Source organism: Salvelinus sp. IW2-2015, unplaced genomic scaffold, assembly GCF_002910315.2.
Source record: "Salvelinus sp. IW2-2015 unplaced genomic scaffold, ASM291031v2 Un_scaffold3398, whole genome shotgun sequence".
Lineage (NCBI taxonomy): Eukaryota > Metazoa > Chordata > Actinopteri > Salmoniformes > Salmonidae > Salvelinus > Salvelinus sp. IW2-2015.
The window spans coordinates 3,286-23,432 of record NW_019944679.1 but is presented as its reverse complement, the minus strand read 5'-3'; the positions used below and the strand labels follow the sequence as shown (position 1 = coordinate 23,432).

Sequence of the window (20,147 nt, the reverse complement as noted above, 5' to 3'; positions counted from 1 at the left end):
GGACCATGACAAGAAAACCTGCCGATGAAAAGCAGAAAGTTTCACTGGAATTTTGTCAATATTATCTGCTAGAGGATATCAACCACTGACTGCCTCACAGGAATGATGTAATGCTTTCAAGTACGCAACCTGCAACATCCGGGTCTTTTTCGATTCCTGTTTCGTTAAGCTAGCTAGGTGCAGGCTGTCTGTCAAGTGAAGAGGCTGGGGCTTTCGGCTTGACGCTATTTGGCCTCAACAGCTCCGGCCTAAAAGTTTAAAGGAGGGACAATTGAAATATACTTCACGTCGCCAAATGAGAAAGTAATGTATCCCTGGTTTACTTAGCACAGGGAGTTCCGAACTTTCACAAATTGATGTACAGAGAGGTGCTAGCTAACGTTACCCACACACGATCAGTCTTGTTGGTGTTTCTGTCGCAACTTCTGTTTGTCTTTACACTTTCAAAACAGCTCTTTCTGATTTTGGTAAGTCACATTTGTTTGTGCCTGTAAGAAACTGTCTACCAAGTTAGTCCGTTAACATTTGCGATTAGCCATACTCACTAGCATTGGGGGCAGCGCGATGAGTCCGTGAGGGAGTAAAGGCCTGTCAATGTTAACGTTATGTGAACGCTTGAGGTTCTTGGGGCCGAGGACCACAACGACGCAATGTTTTATTTTAATTGTCATATTGCCGCGGGAGGATTTAAGTTAGCTAGTTAGCCAACTAATAAACGCCGTTCAAAACATTGTTGGTAATTTCGTGAATGTTTTTATTGTTCTAGAAATTTAACTAGTACTGGCTCTGTCATTGACTTAGTAAGCCGATGACTAGCTAACTAGTGTTAGCGTGTTATTGTGACGTAGCTATTAACTAATACAAGTTTACCAGCAAACATAGCTAGCGAACGTTAATTAACGTTACCTAACAAATCTTGCCAGCTAGCTCGCTATGTAGGTTGCTAGTTAACTATTTAACAGATTGCTAAACCAGTTAGGTAGCCAACATCATTAACACACCAAGATAGCTAGCTAACGTTAGCTAGTTACACTGTTTATTGTAATGTTGCTAGTTAACGTTAGCTAACTAACCACACAAGAACAACACGTAACTAGTAGTGGACGTTGGCTTGGGACCTAACTAGGAAGCTAGCTAGCTGGATGGATTAGCTAGGTTATTGCAGTACTGACTGTTCTGTAATGAACTCATGCAATCAATGGCCAACACCCATAACATCGTTTACCAGGTAACGTTAGTAATTCATTGATAGCTATAGACGTTCATAGCTAGTGTAGTGAGACAAATATTTAGTTTACAATAGTCACCTATTTTTGCAGACTGGTCGCATAGACTAGAGGTAACATAGTAAACGTAAACCCGGGACAGCCAAATTAGTATGATACCTACAGTAAGTTTACAGTCAAAAGTTGACACATTGACTCATTCCAGGGTTTTTCTTTATTTTACTATTTTCTACATTGTGGAATAATAGTGAAGACATCAAAACTATGAAGTAACACATATGGAATGATGTAGTAACCAAAAAAATGGTTAAACAAATCAAAATATATTTTAGATTCTTCAAAGTAGCCACTCTTAATGAATTTATCTTCTGGGTCTTCCTTTCCTGTGGCGGTCCTCATGAGAGCCAGTTTCATCATAGCGCTAGATGGTTTTTGTGACTTCACTTGAACTTCCAAAGTTCTTCGAAATTTTCCGGATTGACTGACCTACATGTCTTAAAGACATGATGGACTGTCGTTCCTCTTTGCTTATTTGAGCTGTAAAAAAAAATATAAAAAAAATTGGTTAGTCAGTTAAGAACAAATTCTTATTTCCAATGACGGCCTACACTGGCCAAACCAGGACGATGCTGGGCCACTTGTGTGCCGCCCTATGGGACCCCCAATCACAGCCGGTTGTGATACAGCCTGGATTCGAACCAGGGTGTCTGTAGTGACACCTCTAGCACTAAGATGCAGTGTCTTAGACCGCTGCGCCACTTCATGTCTTAAAGTAATGATGGACTGTCGTTTCTCTTTGCTTATTTGAGCTGTGCTTGCCATAATATGGACTTGGTCTTATACCAAATAAAGCTATCTTCTGTATACCACCCCTACCTGGTCACAACACAACTGATTGGCTCAAAAGTATTAAGAAGGAAATTCCACAAATTAACTTTTAAAAAGGCACACCTGTTAATTGAAATGCCTTCCAGGTGAAGGCACCTTATGAAGCTGGTTGAGAGAATGCCAAGTGTGCAAAGCTGTCAAGGCAAAGGGTTACTTTTTAAGAATCTTTAATATAAACATTTTTGGATTCAATATGTTATTTCATAGTAGAAAATGTAGAAAATAATAAAAACAATTAAGAAAAACCCTGGAATGAGTAGTTGTGTCCAAACTTTTGACTGGTACTGTATATAAACAAAAGTTATTGGATTCGGCAATTTCATCACACCTGTTGCCGATCACACAGCCATACAATCTCCATAGAAAACATTGGCAGTATAATGGCCTAACTGAAGAGCTTTCAACGTAGCCCCGTCATAGGATTCCGGCTTTCCAACAAGTCAGTAAGTCAAATTTCTGCCCTGCTAGAGCTCCCCAGGTCAATTGTAAGGACTGTTATTGTAAAGTGGAAACGTATAGGAGCAACAACTGCTCAGCCGCAAAGTGGTAGGCCACACAAGATCACAAAGTGCTGAAGTGCGTATCGTGTTTAAATCGCCTGTCCTCGGTTGCAACACGTACTACCACGTTCCAAACTGCCTCTGGAAGCAACGTTAGCACAATAACTGTTTGTCAGGAGCTTCATGAAATGTGTTTCCGTGGCAGAGCAGCCACACACAAGCCTGAGATCACCATGCACAATGCCAAACTTTGGCTGTAAAGCTTGCTGCCATTGGACTCTGGAACAGTGGAAACGCATTCTCTGGAGTGATGAATCACGCTTCACCATCTGGCAGTCCGACAGACAAATCTGTTTTTTACGGCTTCCAGGATAATGCTACCTGCCCGACTGCTTCGTGGCAACTGTAAAGTTTGCTGGATAAATAATGGTCTTTGGCTGTTTTTCAATGTTCGAGCTTGGCTTCTTAGTTCCAGTGAAGGGAAATATTAACGGTACAGCATACAATGAGATTCTGACGATTCTGTGCTTCCAACTTTGTGGCAACAGTTTGGGGAAGGCCCTTTTCCTGTTTCAGCATGACAGTGCCCCAGTGCACAAAGCGCGGTCCATACAGAAATGGTTGGTCGAGATCGGTGTGGAAGAACTTGACTGGCCTGCACAGAGCCCTGAGCTCAACCCCATCGAACACCTTTGGGATTAATTGAAATGCCGACTGCGAGCCAGGCCTAATCGCCCAACATCCAGTGCCCGACCTCACTAATGCTGTTGTGGCTGAATGGACGCAATTCCCCACAGCAATGTTTCAACATCTAGTGGAAAGCCTATCCAGAAGAGTGGAGGCTGTTATAGCATGTAAGGGGAACCAACTCCATATTAATGCACATGATTTTGTAATTAAATGTTCGGCGAGCAGGTGTCCACATACTTTTGGTAGTGTATGGTTACATGCAAAATACTTACTACTTTTCAGCTACCCCTAACCTTAACCCTTTTATCTAACCCTTCCCCTAACCATAACCCTTTTAGCTAACCCTTTCCTTAACCCTTCCCCTAACCTTAACCCTTTTAGCTAACCCTTCCCCTAACCTTCACCCTTGAACCTAACTCCTAACCTTAACCCCTAGAGCTAGCATCAGCCACCTAGCAAACGTTAGCCATAACAAATTGGAACTTGTAACATATTGTACGTTTTGCAAATTCTTAATGTTGAATGAATTGCAATTTGTAACATTGTACGAATTTCAATTCGAAGATATTTGAAATGGATCATGGACATCCACAAATTAATACATATCATACGAAATGGAGTGTCTAGGATTTACCTGCAGAATAATATGAAATGCTCTGAGACCACGTTGCAATGCATGAGATCAGCCTTAAGGTGCTAGTTAATCATTTTGCAATAAAATGATTGCAGATGTGTCATCTGCTTCTAAATAATCCCTATCTTAACATTTTGTTATCTGGCTAATATTTAGGTGTTTATTTATTGAACTTGTAGCTAGCTGAGCTTAGCAGAATAACAAATGTCAATATTATAAAAACTCAACTGTCCTAAATTGAATAGAATAATTGTTTCATTCCTGTTTTAAGGGGGACACAATGGGGGCGTTTTTGGACAAGCCAAAGATGGAGAAGCACAATGCTCATGGTGAGGGGAACCGTCTGACCTATGGCCTGAGCAGCATGCAGGGCTGGAGGGTGGAGATGGAGGATGCCCACACGGCAGTCATTGGCCTGCCTCATGGGCTCGACCCTTGGGCCTTCTTTGCGGTTTATGATGGGCATGCTGGCTCCCAGGTGGCTAAATACTGCTGTGGGCACCTTCTGGAGCACATCACCAGCAACCCAGACTTCCAGAGTGCTCTGCAGCCGGAACCCAACGTAGAGAGTGTGAAGACCGGCATCCGCACAGGTTTCCTGCAGATTGACGAGCACATGCGGTCCATCTCTGAGAAGAAGCACGGTGTGGACCGCAGCGGCTCCACCGCGGTGGGGGTCATGATTTCCCCAGGTCACATCTACTTCATCAACTGTGGAGACTCCCGGGGTCTTCTTAGCCGTGGAGGAGCTGTGCACTTCTTCACACAGGACCACAAGCCCAGCAACCCACTAGAGAAGGAGAGGATCCAGAACGCAGGTGGCTCTGTCATGATCCAGCGAGTGAATGGCTCTCTGGCAGTGTCCCGGGCACTGGGAGACTTTGACTACAAGTGTGTGCATGGCAAGGGCCCCACAGAGCAACTTGTTTCACCAGAGCCTGAGGTGTATGCCATTGAAAGGTCTGAGGTGGAAGATGAGTTCATCGTCCTAGCCTGCGACGGCATCTGGGATGTCATGGCCAATGAGGAACTTTGTAACTTTGTCAGGTCCAGGCTTGAGGTGACCGATGACCTTGAGAGAGTCTGCAATGAAATTGTTGACACTTGCTTGTACAAGGTGAGATTGGTCAATTTATTGTTCACAGAATCGCTAACAGTTAAGCATTTGCATGCACTTGAATGTTACCACTCACATGTAGACAGTCCATTTCAAAATTTTCACAACATTTTATCACACGAATAGGCATCATGGATAGCACATGCTAAACGTTTTACTTTAAGTCTGTCTGTATTGCACTCGCTCTATGAACAGGGGAGTCGGGACAATATGAGTGCTGTGCTGATCTGCCTCCCAGGGGCTCCAAAGGTGACTGCAGAAGCTGTGAAAAGGGAAGCGGAGCTGGATAAGTACCTGGAAAGCAGAGTAGAAGGTGCAGCATCTTAATATGCGTATAGAAACCTAGATAATACAAGAACCTTGTCATGAATTTAATGTGATTTGAAGCTCGCATCACAAATTGTGTATTTCATAGATTGTTTTCCACTTAGAGAATGTGTGGTTCTGCTAATTTCCACAGAGATCATAAAGAAGCAGGGAAACGAAGGGGTTCCAGACTTGGTCCACGTGATGCGGACGTTAGCATCGGAGAGCATCCCTAACCTCCCTCCTGGGGGAGAGCTGGCCAGCAAGTGAGTGAGCTCTTTTGACTGTACCTCAGCCAACTGAATGTTTCTGAGGTCGATTAAGTACTAGCAAAATAGAGTAGCATGCTTTGCACTGTAAGGTTTCTTTAGGGGGAGGAATCTATTTCTGATCTCAGGTGCACAGGCACTCATAACTTTTCACCAAAGTGGTTTTGATAGCTTGGACTTGCTTGAAAGTTTGGGCTATTGGGATAATTGAATTTTGCACTTCAATTCCAGCCTTCTATTTTCCCCTCTTATGCTCAGCATTTAGCTCGCCTGTATAAACTGTTTTGTTTTCGTTGGACTTACATACAATGGTTTTGTTATTGCTTGCATAGCTAAACCTGCATGGTTGGTAACTTTACTTTTTTATGTTTTAGACGAAGCGTTATTGAAGCAGTGTACAACAAACTCAACCCATACCGAGGTGATGACACAGTAAGTATCACCCGCAAATTGCTATCCTCTTACAAATGCTTTTTAATTTGAATGTATATATATTTACGTACGTACGTTTGTGTTTGCACGTCTGTTTGTATGTCAAGGGGAAAAATACAATTTTCATCAATTTGGAACATTCAACATATTTAACACTTTTTAGAATTTGAACCCCCCCAAAAAATCAGTTTTTTAAGATGAATCAAGGAGAGGCAATATTTATTTAAAAATAATATATATATATATATACACTGCTCAAAAAAATAAAGGGAACACTTAAACAACACAATGTAACTCCAAGTCAATCACACTTCTGTGAAATCAAACTGTCCACTTAGGAAGCAACACTGATTGACAATAAATTTCACATGCTGTTGTGCAAATGGCATAGACAACAGGTGGAAATTATAGGCAATTAGCAAGACACCCCCAATAAAGGAGTGGTTCTGCAGGTGGTGACCACAGACCACTTCTCAGTTCCTATGCTTCCTGGCTGATGTTTTGGTTACTTTTGAATGCTTGGCGGTGCTTTCACTCTAGTGGTAGCATGAGACGGAGTCTACAACCAACAAAGTGGCTCAGGTAGTGCAGCTCATCCAGGATGGCACATCAATGCGAGCTGTGGCAAGAAAGGTTTGCTGTGTCCTGTCAGCGTAGTGTCCAGAGCATGGAGGCGCTACCAGGAGACAGGCCAGTACATCAGGAGACGTGGAGGAGGCCGTAGGAGGGCAACACCCAGCAGCAGGACCGCTACCTCCGCTTTGTGGCAAGGAGGAGCACTGCCAGAGCCCTGCAAAATAACCTCCAGCAGGCCACAAATGTGCATGTGTCTGCTCAAACGGTCAGAAACAGACTCCATGAGGGTGGTATGAGGGCCCGACGTCCACAGGTGGGGGTTGTTGCTTACAGCCCACACCCGTGCAGGACGTTTGGCATTTGCCAGAGAACACCAAGATTGGCAAATTCGCCACTGGCGCCCTGTGCTCTTCACAGATGAAAGCAGGTTCACACTGAGCAACGTGACAGACGTGACAGAGTCTGGAGACGCCGTGGAGAACGTTCTGCTGCCTGCAACATCCTCCAGCATGACCGATTTGGCGGTGGGTCAGTCATGGTGTGGGGTGGCATTTCTTTGGGGGCCGCACAGCCCTCCATGTGCTCGCCAGAGGTAGCCTGACTGCCATTAGGTACCGAGATGAGATCCTCAGACCCCTTGTGAGACCATATGCTGGTGCGGTTGGCCCTGGGTTCCTCCTAATGCAAGACAATGCTAGACCTCATGTGGCTGGAGTGTGTCAGCAGTTCCTGCAAGAGGACGGCATTGTTGCTATGGACTGGCCCGCCCGTTCCCAGACCTGAATCCAATTGAGCACATCTGGGACATCATGTCTCGCTCCATCCACCAACGACACGTTGCACCCCAGACTGTCCCAGGAGTTGGCGGATGCTTTAGTCCAGGTCTGGGAGGAGATCCCTCAGGAGACCATCCGCCACCTCATCAGGAGCATGCCCAGGCGTTTGTAGGGAGGTCATACAGGCACGTGGAGGCCACACACACTACTGAGCCTCATTTTGACTTGTTTTAAGGACATTACATCAAAGTTGGATCAGCCTGTAGTGTGGCTTTCCACTTTAATTTTGAGTGTGACTCCAAATCCAGACCTCCATGGGTTGATAAATTTGATTTCCATTGATCATTTTTGTGTGGTTTTTGTTGTCAGCACATTCAACTATGTAAAGAAAAAAGTATTTAATAAGAATATTTCATTCATTCAGATCTAGGATGTGTTATTTTAGTGTTCCCTTTATTTTTTTGAGCAGTATATATATATATATATACACACACACACACACACAATTATTCAGACATATGCTGAATAATAGGATGACATATAGCATGACATAGCACAGGATAATCCTCATGTTTGCATTGACACTGCTCTTTTCCTATCATTGCCTTATGGATAGCTGCAGCTGATGTCAGAAGTTTACATACACTTAGGTTGGAGTCATTAAAACTTCTTTTTCAACCACTCCACACATTTCTGGTTAACAAACTATAGTTTGGGCAAGTCGGTTAGGACATCTACTTTGTGCATGACACAAGTCATTTTTCCAACAATTGTTTACAGACAGATTATTTCACTTATAATTCAGTATCACAATTCCAGTGGGTCAGAGTTTACATACATTAAGTTGACTGTGCCTTTAAACAGCTTGGAAATTCCTGAAAATGATGTCATGGCTTTAGAAGCTTCTGATAGGCTAATTGACATCATTGGTGCACTTCACAAAATAGATGACATCATGAGGGAGGAAAATTATTTGGATATATTGAATCAACATCTCAAGACATCAGTCAGGAGGTTAAAGCTTGGTCGCAAATGGGTCTTCCAAATAGACAATGACCCAAGCATGCTTCCAAAGTTGTGGGCAAAATGGCTTAAGGACAACAAAGTCAAGGTATTGGAGTAGCCATCACAAAGCCCTGACCTCAATCCTATAGAACATTTGTGGGCAGAACTGAAAAAGCGTGTGAGTAAGGAGGCCTACAAACCTGACTCAGTTACACCAGCTCTGTTAGGAGGAATAGGCCAAAATGCACCTAACTTATTGTGAGAAGCTTGTGGAAGGCTACCCAAAACGTTTTATACAATTTAAAGGCAATGCTCCCAAATACTAATTGCGTGTATGTGAACTTCTGACCCACTGGGAATGTGGTGAAATAAATAAAAGCTGAAATCATTCTCTACTATTATTCTGACATTTCACATTCTTAAAATAAAGTGATGATCCTAACTGACCTAAAACCGGGATTTTTTACTTGGATTATATGTCAGGAATTGTGAGAAACTGAGTTAAAATGTATTTGGCTAAGGTGTATGTAAACTTCCGACTTCAACTGTATATAATCCTTGTTTGTAATCCACTTCTATTTGACCTGTAATCCATTTTGCTCATTACCATACCATCCCAGAATGCATTTAGTTCTTCCCACAGTTCACAGCTGTTTCATGTGTATTGTTTAGTTCACTCCTGAATTGACAGCCTTTGATGTAAAGATCCAAAATGCTTTATACTCTATTGAGCAGATGAGATTGCATGAACAATGTTCTTAGCCAGTGTACATATCTAGCAGAGGTCAGCCATGCCCATGAAACAGTTTAATAAATTGTGTTTTCAATTAAGATTATGTTAAGACTAGGCCTAACCTAGGTCTATGAAACCAAACCAGCACTTGCAATCACATTTGTCGTGCTTGATTAACTAGGTAAATCAGTATTTAGCTAGCCTCCAGATTGATTTAGGGTTTCTATTACTAGTTGGGTACTGTCATGATCAAATAAGCTTTTCGCTTCACTTTGAAAAGGCAATGGTTCTTTTGTGGAGCTGTTTATACAGGGGTCGCATGAGCGTTCAGAAATCTGCATTTTCAAAACATAGACCGTCAAAAAAACTGTCTTATTAAACCATTTCACCTGCATTTTATATTGAAAGGCAACAGTTTTTGTTGCTATAAATTGAGTGATAAGTGGCGTGCAACTCTAGTTTTTCATCACACAAAATAAAGTAATGCAAAACATTAGTCCGAAAATGGCTTTGTTTTCATCAGATGACAACAGAAGTGCAACACAATTTGGCGAGCAGACAAACAAACAAGTAAATTAGCCACAATGAAAAAGTAAGGTATTTTTTTGCAAAGACAACGCATGGCTATGAGATTTCTTATGTTTACCATAGAAAGAATGTAGCCAGCTACATTTCCTAATCTTTTGCCAAAACGACCAGCTAAAAGTAACCATTATTCCTCTCTGCCATCAGTCGGCTCACTGTCTATTGATCGAATGCTGTTCTTGAATGCGGGAATTTGATTGGTCTGAAGGCCAGAGGAAAGATTTCTATTCCGAGTGGAGATGTGCAACTGAAGCACGAAATTTGTGTGAATCCGAGCAGAAATTAGATCTCCTTTTACAAAACGCAGCAATATATTTCTTATGTTTTTTAATATTTTTCTTTCAGCGTGAAAAACGCAGAATTCATATCTAAACATTTTCATGATGACAACTCACTCCTACAACTTGTCGTTAGTGAGATGTTCTATTCAAACTAACCATAAATAAAATACTGTAAGAAATTTAGGCAAAAGGGTAGACTTCAAGAAATTGCTGTTTATACCAGGGATCTCAATCTCAATTCCCAGAAAGCTTTGCTCATGCCTAAATTATTTTCTGGATGCCTGTCAAAGTTCGTAACTAGTTTAGGACAAAATTATCCTCTTGGGTGATCAGCACATCTCCAGGAGTTGAAATAGAGACCCCTTGGATGTTGATCCAGTATCTGATGGGTTTTTCCTTCCTTCCATCCTTCAAGGACTCAGCGTCCACAGACGACATGTGGTAACACAACCCGTACCACTAACACAGCACAGAGTTTACAAACCTCTACCCTCAAGACTCACAGCAGCTCCATTCAGCGGTCTGTCTCCCCACCACTCTGAGCGTTCCATTTGTAAGGAGGGAATATGATGGGAGGAGGAGGAGACGCACGCACACCCCTACACCCCGGATAGAGCAGCACCAGTCAGCTCTGGAGTTCAGGATCCCCTCCATTTTGTCTCACCTTTATTTTCAATCCCACCCTTAACCTGTTGGGACTCGGTAGTTATGTTTTAGGTTTTCTTTTTTTAAATAGTCAGTTGAAACAACTATTTTGGGCTCTAATTTCCTTGTGTTTGTATATTTCTGTTTTTGTGAAGTGCAATTGTCCTGTACAAAGCCTGTATTTAATGCAGCTTTAGTTAAAGTAAAAAATATATTAAAAAATTGCCTTTATACACTATCAGCCCTTTTCCTGCTCTTCTGGAGTTCCAACAAATGTATATTCAGTGAATATTACTGTTTGTCCTCCAGGTGATATTATCCTCTTGCTCTTTATTTTTTATTTTTGTCTTTGCTCCTTAAGAAACGGGTAAATTGTATAGGTTCACAGCACAGTAAGCTCTCTAAACCATATCAATTTTAATATCTACATTTCTTTTGTTTGTATAAAAAAAAATTACGTTGTGTAGTAACTATGGTACTACAGTCTTTCATTGTGTGTTCTGTCTTTTGGGGGAAATTCTTGTTCATCTGTAAACAACGTAACGAAGCAGTTCCTAGATGCACATGAAGATGAGCTCACCTGACACCTTTTAACACTTGCTCTGTGTGCGCCTGCCTGTGGGTACTGGCAAGTGGTCCTAGGTGCTTGTGCACATGTTTGTATAGCGGTAGATCTGTATATCTGTAGCTGCAAGCTAATGTTTGCTATGGTGGTGCAGATTATGGCAAATGTTCCTCCATTACTCCTACATACCTATTGTGCACCCGTCTTGTATATTAGTACGATACTACCCTTCACTTCAGAGCTTTGGAGGACACTTTATATGACACTGGATGGATTAAGTTGACTTATTTCTATTTTTAACTTGTGACATCTGCCACAACCATTTTGTAATTCTACTGACATGCAGTGATTTATGCTAGTCTGACTAGTTTTCATGTCATTTATGTAAATAAATGTAATATGTCACAGATGCACATATTTCAGCTTTATGACGGCCCGGCATGCCAAGTGAAGTTTTCTGAGATTTAGTGCATTTTATTTGTTACAAGCCTGCGTTTTGGTACTGAGAGGAGTTCAAATCACAACATCTATTTGATTATACAAGTGTATAAGTGCCGATTTGTTAAAAACCCTAATTATCACCATCAGTCTGAGTGAACCTTCAATCTTCCCTTAACAATTTCGAGCTGGTATTTTTTAATTGTTGCAATATTCAATTATACAACCAAGAACAAATCCACTGAATGCAATGAGCTGTCCTAGAGTACCTTGTATTTACTATGAGTGGTTTGGGGGGCTCTCAGTGTAGAGTCCTCAGCCACTGCACCAGGAGCCCGTGCACAATATGGTATGCTTCTATAGTGTGTGTGATTTTGCTGTAAATCTTTCCCTTAAAAAATCAAATGAATAGTCAGACTAAATCTGTATTTAAAACACAGATGTATTTCTTGGTGAGATTTTATTTTATTTTGAACTGCATTGCTGCAAATGTATGTATGTCTTTTCTGACCTATTGTCAAGGAAGAAATCATGTTGCTTGAGTTAGATGCATGGTTAGCAAGATACTCTTGTTTTTGGATGTTGAATCAATTAGAATTGAGCGCTGTAGGTAAATGTGTCCTAATCCCCCAGGGTTCTGTCCTGTTTGTCTAAAACAGTTTTTCCCAAACTTGGTCCTGGTGCCCCCCCAATGCACGTTTTTTTTTTCTTCCCTTGAACTACACAGCTGATTTCAAATAATCAAAGCTTGATGACAAGTTTTTTTTAAATCCGCAGCAGAGTGCTAGGGCAAAAAATAAAACGTGCACCCGGGGGACCCAGAACCAAGTTTGGGAAACACTGGTCTAACACAGGGTAACGTACTGAATTTATAATTTCTCTTTAACCAACTGACAATCTAATGATGTAACTTCTGGCAACAAACTACCACTTTGACTCCTGAATTTGACCCCAAGAAAAACAGTTTAGAGATGGCTTGATATGCCACCCTTGTTATTGTATTTTTTCCATACCTGCAGTTGTTTTTAGAAATTCTAAACAATACGAAGTACATCAGATTAACTCTTAAAATGTTTATTTTTTCTGAACTTGCCATATGGACAATTGATACAGCTGTAATGTCAATTATACTTACAATTTTGTTAAAGGGTAAACAAGTCTAACAATGCCTTCATAATTTTAAGCAATGAAGTGACTGATGAATGAATCTGGTGAAGTGATTATGTAGTCATTGTTGAGATGCAATATACCCATTCGGTTCAACTGTCACAGGTACCCAAGTCACTTTTCCAAATTGAGAAAGAAATGTGGTTAAATTGGTAAATGTTGTCTTTCTCTACTGTGATTTTGTGTAAAGGGAATCAAGTTTTAGGATTGCAAAGAGGCGTGAACAACTAACACAAGCCCTAGCTTTTTTTAATGTCTGTGAATAGTAGTTTAGGATCTTAAATTAAGGAGTGCAAACATTCGGTTACGCTGTTGTCCTTTTTACAAGCTAAAGTATTTTCTACAGAAATACTACAGTATGTATATTGTTTTTCATTTACGAAATGATGTAACCAAGGAAAATCGGTCTTTACTATCAGTTTTTTTTTTTTTTTACAAGACTGGAAATTAATACTTTTTTATTTCCATAATGCATTAACTTAATCTTTAGGCTAGCCTGACATTTTTCTGTCATCTGTACAACTCAACACTGATTTTGTGCTGCCCTGCTGCTGTTTAAGGAGTTTGGGATTTAAGGTCAGCGTTCTGTTGTCAACACACTAGTTTTAAAGTGGGCTACTCGCGTACTGTAGGACTTGCATAGTGACTAAGGTTCATGTAAGGCGTCATCTCTGTCATATAATTCTTATTTAAGCCTCATAAGGAACATATTTATATTGGAGTAAAAGAGATTTTAATGCTGGCGCCCATAATGTACATAATATTGATGTACCTCAGTTGTGGTGATACTGTGTGACCCTTTGGCAGTGGTGAGTTGTCCCCTTTAACAGGGGGCCTGAACCCCATGTTGCTGACCTTTTTCAGCTCACTAATAAGCTCACCGATTTGCCTTACCCCATCTAACTCAACCCCCTAAAGTACTTGTTCATTGGAACACTTCAAGGAGTAATTTCAAATAGTGTTTCCAAGTTAGGGTACTTCTCTACAAAGTGGCATACTATGTTGGTAGTCACATGGTACAAGTTTTCATTTCTGGTTTATATTAAAGACAAATGTTACCTTGTTGAATCTTTTGAAATATTATTTAAATTGCTCACTCCTTCAGATGTCCTACTTTCAGCAAATGCAAGTGTTAAACAATTGGGTAACCTTGTAAGCATTTGAAATGTGCATACATGTCTGCTATATTTATGAATGCATTCAAGAATAGCTTTAGTGCTGTAGATAAGTATTGTCTATGTTGATTCAACTGCTTCTCAGAGGCCTCTGTGATTGACTACAACGTTCAATAACTGTATATTTTGTATTATGTTCTTGCTCCAAAGGAAAGACGGATAAAAGCAAATGTTAAAAAGCTTTGTTCCCTGAACTTTATTGTACTATGTGAGTCGATTGAACAAATTGCATTCCTTGCTTGTGAATTTATGCGTTCTCCTATTTCCCTGATCTTCTCCTTAATTTGTTTTTGCCTTTTTGAAGTTTTAAATAAAATTTATATTTCGCAGAATGTACCACTAAATAAATGGGTTGTTACCTTGTATCGCTCTTCTCATTTCATCTCTTTATCTGCTCAAATCATTGCCTCATTTTTAAAACCAGAAATCTAAAACTCAATCTCAGACTTATCGATTCCTTCATAAAAGACCAATGTTTTCAATCACACAATATACTGTAAGACCCAACACAAGTACTGATTTAGTGTTTTGTTGATCCAATAATGTGCATATACACAGTGCCTTCAAAGTATTCAGACCTCTTGACCCTTTCCACATTTTGTTACGTTACAGCCTTATTCTAAAATGGGTGAAATAAATCCTCAGTCATCCATATACAATGACAAAGCGAATACAGGGTTAGACATTTTTGCAAATGTATTAAAAAAAAAAGACCATAATTACTTAAGTATTCAGACCATTTCCTATGAGACTTGAAATTGAGCTCAGGTGCATACTGTTTCCATTGATTATCCTTTGTACAACTTGGAGTCCACCTGTGGTAAATTCAATTGATTGGACAGGATTTGGAAAGGCACACTCCTGTCTATATAGAGTCCCACAGTTGACAGTACATCTCAAAGCAAAAACCAAGCCATGAGGTTGAAGGAATTGTCTGTAGAGCGCTGAGACAGGATTGTGTTGAGGCACAGGTCTGGGGAAGGGTAGCACAAAATGTCTGCAGCATTGAAGATCCCCAAAAACACAGTGGCCTCTATCATTCTTAAGTGGAATAAGTTTGGAACCACCAATACTCTTCCTAGAGCTGGTCGCCCAGCCAAACTGCGCAGTCGGGGGAGGGCGGCCTTGGTCAGGAAGGTGACCAAGAACCGGATGGTCACTCTGACAGAGCTCAAGAGTTCCTCTGTGGAGATTGGAGAACCTTCCAGAAGGACAACCATCTCTGCAGCACTCCACCAATCAGGTCTTTATGGTAGAGTGGCCAGGTGGAAGCCACTCCTAAGTAATGGACACATGACAGCCTGCTTGGAGTTTGCTGAAAGGCACCTAAAGATTCTCTGGTTTGATGAAACCAAGATTTGACTCTAGCCTGAATGCCAAGCGTCACGTCTGGAGGAAACCTAACACCATCCCTACAGTGAAGCATGGTGGTGGCAGCATGTTGTGGGGATGTTTTTCAGCGGCAGGGACTGGGAGACTAGTCAGGATTTAGGCAAAGATGAACGGAGCAAAGTACAGAGAGATCCTTGACGATAACCTGCTCCAGACCTCAGACTGGGGCGAAGGTCCACCTTTCAACAGGACAGTGACTTTCTAAGCACACAGCCAAGACAACACAGGAGTGGTTTCACTCTCCATCCAACCTGACAGCATGAGAGGATCTGCAGGGAAGAATGCAAGAAACTCCCCAAATACAGGTGTGTCAAGCTTGTAGCGTCATACCCAAGAAGACTCGATTATGTAATCGCTGGCAAAGGTGCTTCAACAAAGTACTGAGTAAAGTGTCTGAATAATTATGTACAGACAATTCCTTCAACCTCATGGCTTGGTTTTTGCTTTGAGATGCACTGTCAACTGTGGGACTCTATATAGACAGGAGTGTGCCTTTCCAAATCCTGTCCAATCAATTGAATTTACCACAGGTGGACTCCAATTTCTAAGCAAACAGCTGGAGGCAGGGCTTTCTCCTATAGATCTCAATTTTTATGGAATGGTCTGCCTACCCATGTGAGAGACGCAGACTCGGTCTCAACCTTTAAGTCTTTACTGAAGACTCATCTCTTCAGTAGGTCCTATGATTGAGTGTAGTTTGGCCAGGAGTGTGAAGGTGAACGGAAAGGCTCTGGAGCAACGAACCGCCCTTGCTGTCGCTGCCTGCCCGGTTCCCCTCTCTCCACTGGGATTCTCTGCCTCTAACCCTATTACAGGGGCTGAGTCACTGGCTTACTGGTGCTCTTTCATGCCGTCCCTAGGAGGGGTGCGTCACTTGAGTGGGTTGAGTCACTGACGTGATCTTCCTGTCTGGGTTGGCGCCCCCCCTTGGTTTGTGCCGTGGCGGAGATCTTTGTGGGCTATACTCGGCCTTGTCTCAGGATTGTAAGTTGGTGGTTGGAGATATCCCTCTAGTGGTGTGGGGGCTGTGCTTTGGCAAAGTGGGTGGGGTTATATCCTTCCTGTTTGGCCCTGTCTGGGGGTATCATCGGATGGGGCCACAGTGTCTCGTGACCCTTCCTGTCTCAGCCTCCAGTATTTATGCTGCAGTAGTTTGTGTCGGGGGGCTAGGGTCAGTTTGTTATATCTGGAGTACTTCTCCTGTCTTATCCGGTGTCCTGTGTGAATTTAAGTATGCTCTCTCTAATTCTCTCCTCTCTTTCTTTCTCTCGGAGGACCTGAGCCCTAGGACCATGCGTCAGGACTACCGGGCATGATGACTCCTTGCTGTCCCCAGTCCACCTGGCCTTGCTGCTGTTCCAGTTTCAACTGTTCTGCCTGCGGCTATGGAACCCTGACCTGTCCACTCGGACGTGCTACCGTGTCCCAGACCTGCTGTTCTCAACTCTCTAGAGACCGCAGGAGCGGTAGAGATACTCTTAATGATCGGCTATGAAAAGCCAACTGACATTTACTCCTGAGGTGCTGACTTGCTACTGTAACGGTTTTGACTTGAGGTTATTTATAGGGGTGCCAGGTAGGTTGTGCCTACCAGAGAAAGCATGGGTTTCTCCTTTTAGTTTGGGAGGGAATGAGTCCCATCTGGTCCGTCAAGTCACACCAATACAAAGGACTTATGTAAAAGTCAAGATGGAAATATACTTTTCATAAACCCTTAAAACATTGGAAAGAACTTCAAACAAGTGTATTCTTTTGCGTGGTTGTATTAACAACATAAAATGATCACACACACCAACAATATAACAAATCAATGCACTTATGTTCATTTAAATGTCCTGTACCTCGGGCATAAAAAGAGTCCAGCCCGGTAAAAAAGTTCAGTGACTCAAGTGACCTTAGTCACGCAACGTTTGTCCGTAGCATAAACCCAGTATATTCATACACTCAAATAACACTTATTTTGCAAACACAACTAGAAAGCGTATCAAAGACTAATCAAAGAATAATACGTCTTAACAACTAGATAAGTCACAGTATACATCACCCCAAACAAATGAAAATACCGTGTACAAAAAGTTGTAGTCAGTCGGTCAGTCAGACAATCCGCCAACAGATCTCCAGCGGAGAAAAGGCCCCGAAAACCAACGGAGAGTTGTAGTCCACAGACGCACAGAGTGGATCCAATCCTGGGTAAACTCGTTTTAAGGCTACAAAACACACTGTAAGGCAACAAACAAACGTAATAGCGAAGCTTCATGACCTGAAGGTAGTACCATCCTCATCATGTCTCAATCACAACTTCACCTTTGCCAGCTGATGCTGGCTATTTAATGGGGAATTAAAGGGGAAGCGCCCTATTAGAAGGAGAAGCACTAAGACGGTTCAGAAATATTCAGGGCCGTCACACACCCCTCCCCTGGAAAAAGCCGACCATGCGCCGGGAAAGGCACATCTTGGTCGGGGAAAACCGAAAAAGGCCTCTCATCACTTTTCCTCTACAAAAATATCATTACTTTTTGGCGGTCACGCCCTCACTGAGGGTCACAGGCATTAAGGCGTGAGACTTGTGGTCTGGGAATCCGAGAAAAGTCCTCCTCACTTTCCTCTTCAAAGATATCAAGGACCTTGCGGCGCTCAATCTCCTCCAATTCCTCAGCCCGAGGGGTAACAGGCCTTAAGGCGTTGAGACATGGACAACGCGCATATCTTCACCTGTGGTCCTCTTTCACCACTCGGTAGTTCAAAGGGCCCATCTGCTCCACAATCCTATATGGTCCTTGCCATTTAGGAGCGAGCTTGGCCGAGAAGAATTGTTCAGCTTTTCGAGTAAGGATGAGAGCGAAGCCACACCCGATCACGAAGCTGGAACTGCATGTCTCGTCTGTTCTTATCATAGTTTCTCTTCTGCTTGAGTCGAGCTGGATCATGTTCTTCGAGACAGAGCTCTCAAGTCGTGGAGATGGACTACCTGGTCATAGCAAGCAGCGTCTGGAGTAAGCTGCTGGGGCTGTAGCACCATATCCAAGGGGTCCTCGGAGGGACGACTTAGGTTCAGCTCGGCAGGTGTGACTCCAGTGGACTCTTGCACAGCAGAATTCAGGGCAAATTCGAAACTCGTGAAGGTGCTTCTCCAAGTGTTTGTGCTGGGTCCCTACATAGGAAGCAACCATTGTCTTCAAGGTTCGATTTACTCTCTCAGTGAGTTGGTCTGTGGGTGATAGCCGTGGTCAACTTCTGTCTCAGGTTCCATCTTTGCAGGTCTCCTCAAAGAGATCAGAGACAAATTGGGAACCTCGATCAGACAGGATGTAATCAGGCACTCCCAGCGAGTCAGGATCTTCTTTTCGTAAAGGATGTTAGAGACGGTCCTCGCTGTGGCCTGACGCAGGCCAAAGAGCTCCACCCACTTTGGAATAGTAATCAAATCAAAAACAAGCAGGTACAGCTTCTGATTGGAGCTTCTAGGAAATGGACCCATCAAATCCACTCCTAACATTTCCCAAGGTCGGGTAACCACAGTTTGCTGCAACTTGCCAGCAGGTMTTCTACCTTCTGGTTTGTACATTTGACAAACCTGACAGTTTCGGATATGTGACTTCACATCCATGCTCAGATGMGGCCAGTACAGTAATGCTTGCAAACGRTTGTAGGTTTTGAACCTGCCCAAATGACCAGCTAATGGGTCTTCATGGAAATGTTGAAGCAGTTGAAGGCGTAGAGTTTCAGGWATGTACATTTGGTAGAGTGTTCTGTGAGGTAGTTGTACAACTCGGTAGACTTTGTCTTCAATGATGGTCAGCTTTGTGGTAGGGTTGACCATCTTTTCTCCATCTTCCAGGATAGTCTGGTACAAAGCCTGTACTTCTGGATCATCCTGTTGGGCTTTCCAAATGACCTCATCAGAGATGGGAAAGTCAGTTTTGGGTGAGTCTCGACTGCTAGACAGGACAGTAGCACATGTAAGATGAGGGCCACCATTACCACAAGCAGGAGCTCTGGATAAMGCATCTGGAACAGTGTTGTATTTTCCTTTCCTGTATTCTACTGCAAAGGTGAACTCTTGCAACCGTAGAGCCCATCTGATGAGCCTGGTGCTTGGTTTGTTGGTCTTGAACACCCACACAAGGGAGGAATGGTCAGTGACCACAGTGAAGTGTCTTCCCTCCAGGTAGTACCTCCACTTTTCCAAAGCCCAGACAACTGCAAGGCACTCTTGCTCGGTTGTMGAGTAGTTCCGTTCTGCTCCATTCAAGGTCCGACTGGCAAACGCTAGCACTTCTTCAGTACCAAGTCCAGTCTGTTGGACTAGGACAGCACCAAGTCCAACATCACTTGCATCAGTGTAAACAACAAAAGGGCAATCAAAGTTGGGATGACCCAAAATGGGAGGTGTGACGAGGTGTCGTTTCAGGGTTTCAAAGGAGMTCTGGCACTCTGCCGTCCATCGGAATTTCGCTCCTTTTCGCTTCAACGCGTTGAGGGGTTCTGCCACCTGGGAGAAGTTCCACACAAACCGATGGTACCATCCAGCCATCCCAAGGAACCGTTGAAGGGCCTTGAGTGTGGTTGGCACAGGGAAGTCTTGTACAGCCTTGGTCTTTTCAGGATCCACATGAATGCCGTCAAAAGACACAATATGGCCAAGGAACTTCAGGGAGGTTTGGCAGAAGTTGCTCTTCTTCATATTCAATGTCAGACCAGCTTCTCTTAGCTTGTCCAACACTGCTTGAAGATCTTGAAAGTGTTG

At 42.7% G+C, this 20,147-nt stretch overlaps 1 protein-coding gene across 4 annotated transcripts; it reads left to right on the top strand.

Moving 5' to 3' along the window:
• Nucleotides 1-139: 139 nt before the first annotated feature.
• Nucleotides 140-17,198, top strand: LOC112075787 (protein phosphatase 1A). 4 transcript variants are annotated; one of them, XM_070441065.1, is made up of 6 exons: nucleotides 140-303; nucleotides 4,210-5,055; nucleotides 5,251-5,368; nucleotides 5,516-5,627; nucleotides 6,005-6,062; nucleotides 16,675-17,198. In XM_070441065.1, exons 2-6 carry the CDS (start codon nucleotides 4,219-4,221, stop codon nucleotides 16,714-16,716), a joined length of 1,167 nt encoding a protein of 388 aa, XP_070297166.1. In that variant the 5' UTR covers nucleotides 140-303; nucleotides 4,210-4,218; the 3' UTR covers nucleotides 16,717-17,198. The 4 variants fall into 4 exon arrangements, with proteins under 4 accessions (XP_070297166.1, XP_023998487.2, XP_023998486.1 ...); XM_024142719.2 differs by having other exon boundaries at nucleotides 141-467; XM_024142718.2 differs by lacking the exon at nucleotides 16,675-17,198 and adding an exon at nucleotides 10,434-14,371 and having other exon boundaries at nucleotides 141-467.
• Nucleotides 17,199-20,147: the final 2,949 nt, after the last annotated feature.

What these genes read in the sequence shown, in the direction of transcription:
- LOC112075787 (XM_024142719.2), top strand. Translation starts at nt 357, where the DNA reads ATGTACAGAGAGGTGCTAGCTAACGTTACCCACACACGATCAGTCTTG. An exon ending in CCTGGAAAGCAGAGTAGAAG is followed by an intron (nt 5,369 to 5,515) that starts GTGCAGCATCTT and finishes TAATTTCCACAG; the next exon opens with AGATCATAAAGAAGCAGGGA. An exon ending in GGGGGAGAGCTGGCCAGCAA is followed by an intron (nt 5,628 to 6,004) that starts GTGAGTGAGCTC and finishes TTTATGTTTTAG; the next exon opens with ACGAAGCGTTATTGAAGCAG.